Source organism: Mus caroli, chromosome 1 (assembly GCF_900094665.2).
Source record: "Mus caroli chromosome 1, CAROLI_EIJ_v1.1, whole genome shotgun sequence".
Classification (NCBI taxonomy): domain Eukaryota; kingdom Metazoa; phylum Chordata; class Mammalia; order Rodentia; family Muridae; genus Mus; species Mus caroli.
The window spans coordinates 19,723,338-19,738,122 of NC_034570.1; the positions used below are offsets into that span (position 1 = coordinate 19,723,338).

Below are 14,785 nucleotides of genomic sequence, written 5' to 3' on the forward strand. Positions count from 1 at the left end.
CACTGAAATCACTTTCTGCCTTGGATTTCTGTGAAAGCCACACCCACTAACGGGGTTTCCTCATCTCATCACGGATCACCTCCAAAGGCATTTTCAAAGCATCTTGCTTGCACAGTGCTAGGTTGTGAGGGTCTACTGTCTTATGCTAATCAATAGCTTGTTCACATGTGTTGGCTTTTTATCTGTTTCAGGTGACCCAGGCCCTGCCAGCTATGGGAAAAATGGCCGTGATGGAGAGCAAGGTCCCCCGGGAGTGGCAGGAATTCCTGGTGTGCCTGGACCCCCAGGTCCTCCAGGCCCTCCTGGGTTCTGTGAGCCAGCCTCTTGTACTCTGCAGTCTGGTCAAAGAGCATTTAGCAAAGGGCCGGACAAGTGAAATCCATAGCGTTGTAGGCTCCCTACACAAAGCACACCTGTTAGCAGAGTGTGGGGGAGAAACGATATCCAACACTGGGACGAAGACTCAAAGGTTTCACCTCTGACATCATTACACAAGTGCTACTTGACAATCAGATTTAGAACAACTGGTGCTATTCAGTAAGTCTTGTTCCTTGTCCATGGAAGGAAGATAGGAGAGTCATCAGACAAGAGTCAAATTCAGTTTCTCTTTAGCCAAATTTATAAATCCTCTTCCCAGGATTCTGAATTTTAGTGTGCTATGAATGAATATATGATGTGTTGTGGGTCACTGTGCCAACAACAACAACAACAACAGTAAGCTGTTCACATTACCTCAGTTGCTGTCATTATTTTTATTTCAATTAAGATATTGATCTCAGATTATTCATTCAGTTATATCAAGTATTGCTAGAATACTAAGGAACAAACCCCACTACATTCAATAAAATTGGTGCTTAAAATCTTCATCAGGGCTGTGTCCCACAAGTGGTCTCTATACATCGCATGGTGGTTTTCATCTTTACTACGAATTTGTGAATAGTGTGTACTGCATCCAATCCCATTTGTATTCTAAAATCCACGTGAAAGCAAAGAAGTAATACCCTGACACACATATGTTTTGTGGCTGACATTATTTATTTTAAAAGTTTGAGGTAACATGTCTGGTTGTACCAAAGAAAAAATAAACACGGTTTCATAGTCTTTTGTGTGTTCTAAAATAAGTAGTCATGTTAAATGTGGTTACATGTTAATTGACCTGTTTTAGAGTCATTAAATTTTTGACTTACTGCTACTTCTAAAAATGTATTTATTTTACTGGTTTATTCTATCTGAAGAAATCTGAAGAGTTCCCACTGGTCCACGGAGTTATCCTATGACTGTGTATGTGTGAATGCGCATGTGTGCGCATGTGTGTATTGAGAGACTTAATGGATTTCTTTGAAATTCTAATGAAGACTATGAACTCATTTTCCATGAGCAAACACACAAGTGCATATGCATGTGCACTTTGTACACTATTTCAGAGAGTCCTTGGAGTGCCGTAAACCTGGTCTTTCCTGGTCTCTAGGTTAGGAACCACACTTTCATTTCAGAGGATGTAGTGCCTCCTTGCAACCTCACGGATGCAAAAATAACCTACCTCTCACCACTTTCAAAAAAATTTACAAAGCAGTTCTTTAAAAAATGTAGATAGTTTAGAGTTACATTATGGTAGTTAAGAACATGTGTATATTAGTTAAATCATGACAATACACATTTCCATTTCTTCAATTATTATTCTATGTGTTCAGAACTATGTAGTTTAACTATTTTGAAATTCATCATAGCTGGCTTCCAGTATAGAGGGTAGCCAGTAGTTGTCATCATATGTCAAAGAGGAGCTGTTGGTAATCCCTCCAGTCTGGGCTTTGTGCCCCTGTATTACACTTCCTAGTCTGTCTCCTGTTCCCCACACCCTGACTCTCTAGTGACCACTGTTCCTTTCTTTGTTGATCCATTCACCGAAGGGCATGTATGTATGTATATGTGTACACACACACACACACACATATGTTTAAAATTTTGAGTCTCCGCAATGTTTTTCATAATGACTTTTAGGGAACTTTTCTTCTCTCTAATACTTGCTAGTGTTTGCTATTTTTGTCTTTTATGATAGCCAGCAAAGTGGAGTTGGATTGTCACTCGTTTTCACATTCCCTAGCAATGGCTGGCATTGCAGTTTTGTTTTCATGCTGCCATTGGCTATTCAGACATCTTTTGAGAAGTACCTGTATTCTTTGACAGTTTCTAAATTGGATACTTTTGATGTTCAGTTGACTTTCCTATACACCCTAGATTTCACTTATTGGAGAAACAATTTGCACATACAAATAGAAATGTAAAAAAATAAAATCATCCCTATATCTAGGTGATATAATTTTATGCATAATAAACTCAAGAGAGTCCATAAGAAAATTCCTAGAACTAATGAAGACCTTCAGCAAAGCAGCAGAATACAAAGTAAGTTGCTTTTAACACACTGATAATGAACACACTGAGGAAAAACTTAGGAAAACAATCTTTCCCTATAGCTTCAAAATATTTTTAAATACCTAGGATCAATCCTAATCAAAGGTATGAAAGCCATTTACAATGAAAATGCCAAGACACCAAAGAAAAAGTGAAGGTACACCAGAAAATGGGAAACCTTTCCAAAAGGTTTGCAAAAACAATTCAGTGAAACCTTTCCTACCAGAACTGAGTCGTATATACAGGGTGATCCCATAAAAAACTCCAGTAGCATTCTTCCTAGGACTAGGAAAAAATTTTTAAAGTTTACATGCATCCACGAGGAATACAAGTATTTAAAGCAACTCCAAGCAAGAAGAGTAATGCTGGGGGCACCTCAGTCCCTGACTTCGCCTTACCCTAGAGAAGGACAGTAACATAGTCGGCATGGTACTGGTACAAAAACAGCACACACATCAATGGGATACAGCAAAAGGCACAGAATTAAACCCAGACACTCTTGTGTTTTTCTTTGACAAAGATGCCCAAAGCACCAAAGCACCTATTGGCCAAAAGTTAGCCTTTTTAGTGAATAGTACTGGAAAAGATGTCTAGCCACGTGCTGGAGGATAAAGTGAGGTTCCTCTCTCTGAAAATGTGCCAGAATCAAATTAGAATACATGAAATATGTTTAGAGCTGAAAATTTAAAACTGCTCAAATACAGTATAATAAAAAGACTACAAGAGATAGGAGTATAGGAAGACTTCCTAATAGGAACTGCAATAGCTAAAGAAATGAAGTCAAGAATTGACAAATTGAGTTACATGAAATTAAGAAAGCTTTTGAGTAGCAAAGACAACAATCACCGCAGTAAAAAGATAGCCTACAGCATAGGGGAAAGATCTTTGCCAGCTATATAACCCACAGGGGATTAATAGCTAGAATATATAAAGAACTCAAATAACTAAATATCAAAATCCCCAGTCAGTCAACCAACTAACTGACCAATCAATCAATCAATCAATCAATCAATCAACATACTGATGAAATGAATCGACTGTTTTCAAAAGATATTTTGAGAGATGAATAGAATAGAAAGACAACATGTTTATGTAAACAGTGGTAAATAAAGCACTTACGTGGTCAGGAACAATCTCATCTCAAAATATGACCACAAACACTCAAGGGACCATTGCAGAAGAGAGGACAGAAATATGTTAAGTGTCAGAAGCAGTGGGTGACTAGAATGAAATATTTGTCTAGGCACAACAGCAGCCGCACATATGAACCCAGCTGTTGTGATTGGCATACACAAGGCCTGGGCAAGTTCAACCTAGAGAAACCAGCATGGAGAAAGGGTGTGGGCACTAGAATCCTACCCCTAGCTGAAGAGCTATGAGAGAGGGAGAGTCAGATTTCTCTGAGGCAGTGGTTCCTGGCAGGTTGACCATGCTCCAGTGGATGGCCATAAACTCAATATACAGGTAGCACAGATTGGATTTGGTGGGTTTTTAAAAACTGCAGACAAAAAGGTGGGTGAGTAGGGTGGGCTTGGGAGAGGGGAGGCGAGTGTGTTGAAAATACATTGTACACAATTCCCAAAGAATTAAAAAAAAAAACCATGCAGAATGCTAAACAACTTTAGTAGTCAGGGAAATGCAAATTAAGTACATGAAAATTCCATCTCCTCCAAGTTATTAAATAACAACAACCCAGCAGCAAATTCTAGCCGGAATGTGGGGGAAGGGTGGACTCTTATATACTGCTGATGCGAATATAAATTAGTTTAGCCACTGTGGAATTCAGTATAGTAGTGTCTCTAAAACCTAAACCTAGAACAACCATATGACCCAGCATCATACTTCTGGATACGTACCCAAAGGAGTCTATGTCAACGTACCACAGAGATACCTACATATCCTTGTTTGATAAGCAGCTATATTCACAGCTAAATTATGGAATCGGACTGTCCACAAACAAGTGAAGAAATAAAGAAAAGGTGTAATGTGAGATACACACACACACACAAACACAAAATGGAGTTTTATTGATCTATAAAGAACTCAATGATGTCATTTCCTGGAAAATGGACAGAACAGGAGGTCATCCTATTAACTAATGTAAATAAGATGCAGAAATAAAAATACAATGTTTTCACTCTTATGGGTCTTAGAACTCTTTAGAGGTACATGAATTAATTTAAATATATTCATATGGGTATATACATATGACAAGAAGACAAGAGTGAGACAGAATACAAGCAGGCAGAGAATGGAGAGGACTAAAGGGAGGAAGTGATGAGGGTGGATATGTCATTGTATGCCTGACAAAGGCTGTCCATGTAAAACCAAACACAAAGCACAGTGAGAACACTCCAGCTAAAAAAGTGGAGCAATGACTTTTGTTCTGCATCTCAGTCGAATGCTCTGTAAATGTCTGTTGGGTCCAATGTCATTCAGTTCAGACAGTTTTGGTTTGCAAACTTTGTCTGAATGATCTGTCCATTGAGGAAATGAGGTTACCCCAAAATTATTGTACTAAAGCCCACCTCTTCCTTTTAAGAAACTATAGTTTTCTTTCTCTTTTAAAACCTTTATGTCTATATGATATATATGTATATATTATATATAATTTATTTATTTAATGTATGAGTGTTCTGCTTCATATATAGTCATAGGCCAGAAGAGGGCATCAGATCCCTTTATAGATGGTTGTGAGCCACCATGTGTTTGCTTGGGAACTGAACTCAGGACCTCTGGAAGAGCAGCCAATGCTTTTAACCTCTGAGCCATCTCATTAGTCCTAAGAATGCTATACTCTTCTTTTTTTTTTTTTTTTTTTTTTTTTTTTTGAGACAGGGTTTCTCTGTGTAGCCCTGGCTGTCCTGGAACTCAGTCTGTAGACCAGGCTGGCCTTGAACTCAGAAATCAGCCTGCCTCTGCCTCCCGAGTGCTGGGATTAAAGGTGTATATTCTTAACAACGAGGTACTTCTTGAGCAACTCATCATTGTTTGCATAAACAGATTGGCTTGCTATGCCATCAACATGAACTTGAACTACCAACCAGGCCTAATATACTTCTTATTTCCCAGTGGACATGCCAGACTTGTCCCACACAGACACCAATAGGCCCTCACTTAGCTTATGGATCTCAGATCAAACAAGAGTTAAGTTCTAATGATATGCTTATATCAAATGATTTTCATGTGAATATTTTATATAGGAATTGTTTGGTTAAATCAAGTATGAAATATATATGGGATTTCTTTACATTGCTTTTTAGCATGTAGATCTGTGCTGAAGGAGAAAGGTTCCATCTTGGCTATGTAGATCAGTGCTCCGTATCTAGATTAAAAGGATGTCCTTTTCCCTGTTTGGAAGACAGAGTTTAGAAATGGAGGCATCTGTTATGGCTCTTTGTGGCACATCAGGTCAAAACGGTGTATACTTTCTAGAAAAGAGTTGTGACACATACCAAATCAGATGAAGAAATGATCTTTGCATCAAAGTGCTTTTATTTTAATTGAAGTGACATAATCAAATACAGAAAAAGAAAAATTATGTAATTCAACATGTTCTTCAGTTCTATAATATATTCGTAAGAAATAAAAAATTCAAATATCAGTTCACCCAACTGTTACAGAAACCTGATGCATATCTAGGCTGTATAACAAGCTCCACAGAGACAGTCAGTAGTGTTGGGAACAGCCACTTGCTGAAGCTTATGCGAAACTTGCACATTCCAAATGATAAGAACAATCTATGGTAAATTTCAGTTAAATTAAACAACTTACAGATGCACCAATTCCTGACGAAAAACTTGCAAACAAAAGTGCCTAGTGAACCCCCTTTGTGAAAGACAGCTGCTGAATACAGGCAGACCCCATATATATCCCTAGCAAAGCAGAGATCTCCATAGCTTTTACGTAGTTTTAAAAGTTGGATAGTGTACACCTGAGAACTTGCCGAGAGGGGAATGTGTAGGTAATTAAAGTTGCTTAGACACTAACATATTAATCAAGAGCAAATTTCTGGCTTATTTCTGCTCAGTGCTCCCAAGGCGGTATGATTTAATTCTCACTCCAAATAGCCAACAGGTTGGTTAAGGAATGTGGAAATCATTTTGCAGTCTGAGCACACAAATTCACTGATGAGACTGGGTGATAGTCTTCTGTCTGTCAGTCAGAATACTTTATATTTCATGCTGGTTAAACCAATATTGCAATCCTTAAACTTTATTAGATCTGACCCAAAGTGTGCTTAATATAAGTCCCTGCTTTTGTACTGTTTAATTTTGGAGATATCACAGTGTTTCTGAGGTATGAAATTCAGGTTTAAAATTAACCAGTAGACGTTGAAAATCACTCATGACACAAATAACTCCAAATGTCAAGGGAATTGCCTTTATTTATTCTGGTACAAATGAATATGGTCCTAAACTATCTTAAAACTACGAGATAATATTTGCGCTTAAGACTTGTAGGTTGCCATTTTATGTAGTAAAATACTTTCCAGGTATGCACTTAAGTTTTTTTTTTAAAAGAATAAACTTGTGATGCTGAACTGTAATATATGTTGGCTCAGAATATATTAGATAAATTGGCTGATTTTAATACCATATATGCAATATACATACTCAAATTGTATTTAGAATGTTATCTGAAGAACTGTAGCATGTGTGATAGATTTCGTTATTGGAAGAAGGATTCTATTTGATAGATATTTGTAGTCTTAATAAATGGTGATTAACACTAACTTTCTTTTCACCATATTTTTGTATACTGCCTTTCATTCCACATTAATTTCTGAAGGGAACAAACGGGGGGGGGGAATTGACTCTAATAAACTTTTTGGGATCTGTGTCTTCTCATTTAAGTCTGTTTTGATGTGTTTTTATTTGTTCTCCAAGTCCACAGCTGCATAAGAGAAGATAATAATATTCTTTAGAGAGCACCTACTTAATTTATCATGAGGAAATACGAAGGTAAGAACAGTCAAGAACTGTTTAAGTCATTAGCTAATCCATAGCGTCACACAAAGCCACTGGCCTATTTTATCATAATTAATTTCTGTTAGAAAACACACTGTGCATTTAAATACTTATTGACACACTGACAAACTTATTAAAAGGGGACAATTACTTGTGATGCTTCGTAGCTTTCTTTGAGTTCTCTCCAGCAAAGAGTCTAAATTGATTTTAGTCTCTGCTAGAAGAGAGCATCATTTTGGGCTCCCTCTGGCTGTTGGTGTTGTTTATAATTCTCATCTGAAATCAATATACTGGTCTTTTCATGAGCTGCCAGGGAGGTAGGTTATACGTCCAAACTGTGAGTCCTTGGAATCGAGCAGTCTCGGGCTCCCTGGATGCTGTGGGTTTGCCCCTGGCGTGAGGCTGATTATGAAGTTTCTTCAGTGTGGCTAAGACTTAGCAGAATAGAATTGTTCTGGGGCTTCCGCTGCTGAGAAGGGCTAAAGTGTAGACACAGTGCTAAGAATCGCACCTTGGAGTTCCCTGATTTATAGTCGACTCCTTTATTGCTGAGAGAGGAAACACGTTCACCGCACATAATAAAGCTAGAGGAAGCAGCGCCTGCAAGCATAGATTCACCAGGGTTTATAATAAACTGAGTAGCACTCCACTTAACAGAAGTGTAATAAAATTAAACCTTAGTAGATGATGAGGTAAGATAGTGAACAAACAAAATGGATAAAAATACACCCCCAAATATTATTTTTAAAATAAGTAGTTATTCTGTAACACAATCGGAATTTAAATTCACCCAAAGTATTTATCCTCCCAATGCTTCTTAAGTACCACAGCAAAATAGAAAGTTGTAAAATTGCATCTTTATGCTCATAAGTTTATTATGGTCAAGCCAACACCCAGACTTGAGTTAAATTTTAAGTTGTTAGTCCTGAGTTTAGTGATGCCTGTGTTGCTGAAGCAAGAAGTTCACTTCTTGAGTTCTACCACAAAGCACTACTGGAATTAATCTTAAAATTTTTCCATGTAGATGTTCCTAGCTTTGTATCATCTTTTGGATAATTTTTTTTTCTTGCTGGGTCTACTTCTCTGCCCTAGTGTTCCTTGTGTCCTCTTGGAGCTGAGGTCAATTCAACCAAAATGATGAGATTTTCTATATGATTTTGCTCAGTGAAATGTTACCATGATAGCTCCAACTACATTAATAAATAGAAACACAGATAACCTCTTTTCCTGATTCCTGTAAGTCCTCTTCATTGAACAAATTGAACACAACAAATGCTACTATACCTACTGGCTGACGAATGAATGCCAATGGTCGACATGACATTGATGCACATGACTTAAAGGGTTAATAAATTCTGCTCGGGATCTCCTCATAGGGGTCTGGTCAATCTCTGGGAGAAGAGGAATAAAAGGGCCAGGGTGGGGAGTGTATGTGTGTATGTATGTATGTATGTATGTATGTATGTATGTATCCTGCTATGTAGCCAGGATAGAAAACACCATGAGTCTTTACAAAGTAGATGCATATAAACAAGTACGGTAAGTAACTCAGAACAAGGGCAAAGGTCAACTCTGCTCAGCTCTTCCATAGGTCATTCAAAGGTCACTCAAACAGCCTCAGCATCACTGGACTTACTTCTGTCTTGGATAGAATTACCAACACTGGAAAAAAGATGGCATTAAAAGAAAAAGATGGAATTCTGAAAACCATTGTTAAATAGTGCCATGTTTCTAGGAAAATAGACACTGTACAAATTTATCTAGCGCAGTTAGGAGTTTGGACATCGTGCAGTATACATTGTCTACTTCTTGCGGTAAGCTAAGTGTTTTCATTTGTCAAAAGAATGTCTGCTCTGTCTGCAAGGGAGGATGAATGCAGGTGTGTGCCGGTGTGTGAACGTTAGTTACGAAAATACAATAGTAGCATAAGACAACCTTATAGCAGATTTGCATACAAGTATGGGTATACACACAGTCAATAAATACAAGTGAAAAAAATCAACAAACCAAAAGTTATTGTGCCTGCTTTACAAAGATACTGAAAATTTGGAAAAACACTAATTAGTAAAATGAAATATAATTTACAAAGAATATTGCCAAAAATAAAGTGCAAGGGCCAATGTGTGACTTAGTTGTTCACCAGACTTTTCCAGGTTCTAGGCTTCTGTGAATCCGTGTTCAGTTCTGAACAAACTGCCTCAGACACCACCTTGTGGACAGTAGGAGGTATATCATAAGCTTCTCAGAAGCTGCAGAAGAGCTAAGCCATAATTAATGTCTAAGACATAGTCGTGGAAATTACTTTATAAGCTGAACATTAAATGAGAATTTAGGCAGTATATCATAAAATAATTCCTTAGTCTCTATAAGTAGGCAAAGGTTTAATTTTCCAAAGGTGGTGGTGGTGGTGGGGAGGGGACCACACAGGTTGAAGTGACTACACAGCTCTGGTTAAGGTAAGAAGTTGAAGAATCCACTGTGGTTAGGAGTAATGGCCAATGTCTTCAGCTGGGAGGAACAATGCACACATATATTCTCTTTCTTTAGATTCTAAAAGCAAAGCAGATTTTAATGGAGGACAGATCTTCTCTACATAAGAAAATTCTACCAAAAATTGCTAACTGAACTGGTGTAGTTTAGGACTTACTTGAATTCAGACATCCTTGTTTACGGAAAAAAACAAAACAAAACAGTTTTAACATTGCCACTGTGGCCTGTAATTATTTTGTATTTAAGCAGATCTGAAGTACAAAATGAGAGAAAATCGATAATTCTTTTCCTTTGCTATAAACAATACCAGGAACAAATGGTTATTTAGTGGGATATTCCTTATCCTGCTTTGGGGACCAAATTATCCTGTTTGTTTTTACGAAGGGGCTGAGAACCTGCCAATTTCTTTGTTGTGTTAGCCTGACCAAGTGCTCCTTAAAGCTTTTTGTTACAAATAGAGCCAAGGCAGAAGAAAAGAAAACCTGAAGACGAATAACCGTAGATTGATGGTTTGAGCTGTATCACCCAGGCCCATCTCTCTGCTTATGTCAGAATCAGTCACATGTCCCAAGTTCTAAAAATGAGCTTGAATCACCGTGACAGAGTCCTCAAGCCATGGGAACAAATCTAAATCCTTGAAACAGGAATAAGCCAGTCATGCAGTCACAAAAATTAGGAAAAGGAGGAGTAAGAACCACCCAATTTGTAAGAAAGAATTCTGTTCTGTGGAACTGGAGTAAATATAATTTGCAAAACAAGAAAATGAGTTGTATCATATCAATTGATCAACCAAAAAAAATAAATAAACAAAAAAACAAAAACAAACTACCAAATACACTAATCACCCACCACCAGCCAAATAAAATGTTCATGAAAATATTAAAATTACAAAATAAATATTTTTGAATAATCCAAAATGCAAAAGGATAAATAACCTGTCAATTAATATGAAAAATAATCTTTGAAAACATAGAAAAGTCTTTGCTATACAGCAAATTCAAGTAAATTAATATGCCAGGTAAAGTGTATGTTTTCAGAAAATTCAACAAATTAGAAGCTCAAAATATACACATAGCACCAACTTTTCACCTTATATACATTTGGGGGGTAGATTATCAGTTGGCTATGAAGACACTTATGCAAACATTTGCATACTCCAATTGTGCAAGTTAAAAACACAGCACCATTGTAGGTATTGAATACAAAAGAAAACAAAGGAATAAGCAATTTTAAGCCCAAAACAGTGGAAATAAATAAAGTAGACTTGGAAAATAAATAAACTTGGATTGAAATATACAGCAAAACTCAATATGAAATACCTAAAAGGTTATTTTATGCACAGCCATGTTGACAGTACCGGGCCAGCAGCTCATTTGTTTATAATGAAAACCAGTTCAAATCATGGGTGCATTTAAACAAATTCTGCCTGATGTCAGGCATGCTTCTCAGGAAAACACTGTTCACAGCTTTTCCCACTTTCAGTGGGTTGCTTTTCTATACCCATTGTCTTTTTTCAATGAACAGACCAAAATCATCCTCTCTAATCCTATGCTCTTAGAGGCATGAGACTGAAGGGCTCTGGTGGCATGCTCTCAGCGTCAGTGGTACCCACGAGCTAACTATCAGCAAAGCCCTTGTACCTTGTGCTCAGTATTCTAGGAAATCAGTTTTCCCCACCCAAGGTTTCTCCAAGCAATGAACAGGTAGGGAGTAAAAAGATTTTCAGCCAAGACCACTGGGATTTTGCTTCCTTTCAGAGCAAGTATGTTTCTTTCCTCCGGGGCTGAGGACGGAACCCAAGGCCACGCTGCTTGCTAGGCAAGCACTCCACTGCGAAGTCAAATCCCTAACCCCTGAGCATGCGGTTTTGAAGCACATAGTGACTTTCGGGTGAAGTCTCTTGGCTTTCCTCTGCTGAGCTGGACCTTTCGATGGTTTCTGAGGAAACATTCATCTTCTAAGAGCATGAGGGCTTCACTTACTCAACATGCCTTTGCTGACCCTCCGCTCTGTTTCCAAGATGAGGACTCCTCTTTTCTGGGTCATTACAAATCCTGTGCTTTTCTCTGATGGCGGGTCGGGTCTGGGGATCATAAAGTCAGAAAAAAAGAATGCATAAAGAAGCACAAAGGTCTTGCTAGGCTGCTAAAACCTGCCAGGTACCAAAGACAGCCTGGCGCCTTTACCACCAAGAATGGCTTCGAGAAGACAAACCACTTTTAGTTCACCATAGGAGACTCACAGACTTGGGTATAGGGTCAAGTTGATTCTTCATTTTTTTTTTTTTTTTAATGTAGCATGTGTTCGTGTCAGTGAGGCGTGCTCCAAAAAAAGCCAAAAGCATTTCAGTAGTTGGCTATGATGACTTTGGGGGCTTCCTGATAAAGAGTCTCACATAGTTTTGTTTTTAATAAGTTAGAAGCGAATCTCTTATTGCATATTTTTTCTGCATAAATCGAATGAATATAGGACAGTATAGGACTTCTTGTGAAAATCAGTCCTAAGACAGTCAACAGCAGTAATAATGTACTACTTCAATCTCAAAAGAGCAGAAAGAAAAACTAAAACGATAGTAAATTCAAATATGAAGAAAATAATCAAGATAAGTTAGAAAAGTTAAAATTCAGGAATCAAAAGCTAGTCACGTTGACGAGTTCACAAGGTCTGTGTCGTCTGTGTACCAAATCGTCTCACGTGATTTTTTTTCCTGAAGAGCCCGTGACAGGCTCGCTTGCATTTTTCTTCCGAAGCCTTAGAACTCAGAGCCACAATAAAACAGAGCGTATGGAAAGAAGTTGGCAAACATCTGAAAATACGGATCTGCTCTTACTGTCAGAATAGGACTCAGATGGTTGCTTTGGATGTCTGCTCCTGTTTCAGAAAAATAAAATAAAGCAGTCCAAAAACTCGTAAGCCTTGAGAGCACGTGGTTGTGAAGCCTGCAGTGGCGGCTCAAGTGGCCTGGAGATAGCAGTAGACGCGATGTCTTCCTCCATCTTTTTCACTTCCCGCCTGCCTGCTGGTGGGGAGGAGGTGCAGGATAGAGGCAATCTTCTGGATTACATCTTCCACTGGGTCCCGGGGGTCCTTGAGGCCCCGGGGCACCTGGTGAGCCCGGCAAACCCACTGCTGAGGAAATAAAACACACCATGAGAAATTGGGTCACATGCGATCCTGCCTGCCTCCCTCTCTCCTTCAGCTGAACACATGAGGTCCACAGGGGAGAAAAGGCCTATCCTGAGAGAACTGTTTGCATAGAGATAATAAGTCTATTACCTGAAGATCCAGGAAGACCCGGACTCCCCGGCAGCCCAATTCCAGGTTCACCTCTTTCTCCCTTCTGTCCTCGGTAGCCTGGATGAGAGACAGATACAAAAGGAGGCGTGAAAGGAGGCGTGTACCGCACTGATGCGCATGAAAGTACTGCTTCCCGAGTCCTGCTGTTAACGTTATTTCTTTACTCATCATGAATTAGGATTTATCTCACATTTATGCATTAAACACAAATGTAGGTTGAGCATGATAAAGCATGGAGAACCTGGCAATTATGCAGCTAATCTATTATGTTAAAACAAACCGCGATTTTGATAGTGAGATTTATTTTTTTTTTTAAATAATAAAAGTCGATCTTGAAAAAATACATCTTGAGTACTTCGAGAATTTCTCGTACTCTTCTCTCATAGCATAGCTAAAATGTCTGGTCCTTAGCATTTAAATGTCATAGGAAAGCATTTTGTGTTTTCATCTTAAACTGATTTGACTCAAATTTGTGTTCTGCTGACATTGAGATTATGAGTTTCTTGCTCCTCTACTTTATTTAATTAGTTATTTATTAACTATTTAATTCATTTAATTATTACACTAAAGCCCGTATCCATATGCTCTCTGTTCTCATACACAACAAAATTCTTTCTGTGTATGTCTTTCCCATTACATGTACCTAGACCCCCATCGGAATTTCTGTTGAAGCGGGCTCACACATCTATCATAAACATATAAGAGAAGATATGAATAGTGCATTTAAGTATTATGTGTAGTGGCAATATCTCACTAAAGCTTGGCTTGCTAAGACTTTATCTATCACTGTGTATCTGTAAGGTTCTCTGTGCTTTACTGTGCCCAACCTCATATTTATGTTTAATGTATGATAAATGTGAACTGGATAGTTAATATATGGTGAGTGGAGAAGCATCATCATCGGCATGAACTCAGAAACAGTTCTAGCTTCTGCCGGCATTGCATTTGTATGGCCATACCCTATACGCACATGTACAGCCACACACGCACACAGGCACACAGGCACACACACACGCGCACACACACATACACAGAGGCACACAGGCACACACAAACACACACACAGGCACACGCACACATGCACACACACACACATGCACACACAGACACACACACACAGACACACAGACACACACACACATGCACACACATGCACACACAGACACACACACAGACACACACACACATGCACACACAGACACACACACAGACACACACACACATGCACACACAGACACACACAGACACACACACACAGACACACACACACAGACACATGCACACACAGACACACACACACAGACACACACATGCACACACAGACACACACACAGACACACACAGACACACACACACAGACACACACACACACAGACAGACACACACACACAGACACACACACACAGACACACACACACAGACACACAGACACACAGATACACACACACACACACACACACACACACGAGTGTGTTTAGCGTCCCTTGCTTTGCTCCACTAACTGGCTGCTGAACCCTTTGGCCATTTTGACTTACAATCACGTCCCATTTTCAAGGGCGGTCAACTGCTAACTTTTTTTTTTTTCTTTTGAACACGTTAGAACTATCCAAGAACTAGTT

General features: G+C 38.7%; 2 protein-coding genes across 6 annotated transcripts in view; one reads left to right on the forward strand and one right to left on the reverse strand.

Annotated features, from left to right (window-relative positions):
• Positions 1 to 1,256, forward strand: part of Col9a1 (collagen type IX alpha 1 chain) — a 75,992-nt gene extending 74,736 nt beyond the window's left edge. The window contains exon 38 of one of the 2 annotated variants that reach the window (XM_021157330.1): positions 192 to 1,256. In XM_021157330.1, the coding sequence (XP_021012989.1) occupies positions 192 to 376 (185 nt within the window). In that variant the 3' untranslated portion in view covers positions 377 to 1,256. The remainder of the gene's footprint in view (positions 1 to 191) is intronic. The other variant, XM_021157337.1, reaches the window with a different exon arrangement.
• Positions 1,257 to 8,189: 6,933 nt separating this feature from the next.
• The window catches only part of Col19a1 (collagen type XIX alpha 1 chain), a 313,337-nt gene continuing 306,741 nt past the window's right edge, over positions 8,190 to 14,785 (reverse strand). For 2 of the 4 annotated variants that reach the window (XM_029483553.1, XM_021163060.2), the window contains 2 exons: positions 13,146 to 13,223; positions 8,190 to 12,998 (listed from right to left, as the gene is read on the reverse strand). In XM_029483553.1, coding sequence (XP_029339413.1) covers positions 12,871 to 12,998; positions 13,146 to 13,223 — 206 coding nt within the window. In that variant the 3' untranslated portion in view covers positions 8,190 to 12,870. The remainder of the gene's footprint in view (positions 12,999 to 13,145; positions 13,224 to 14,785) is intronic. The other 2 variants (XM_029483550.1, XM_029483544.1) reach the window with 2 other exon arrangements.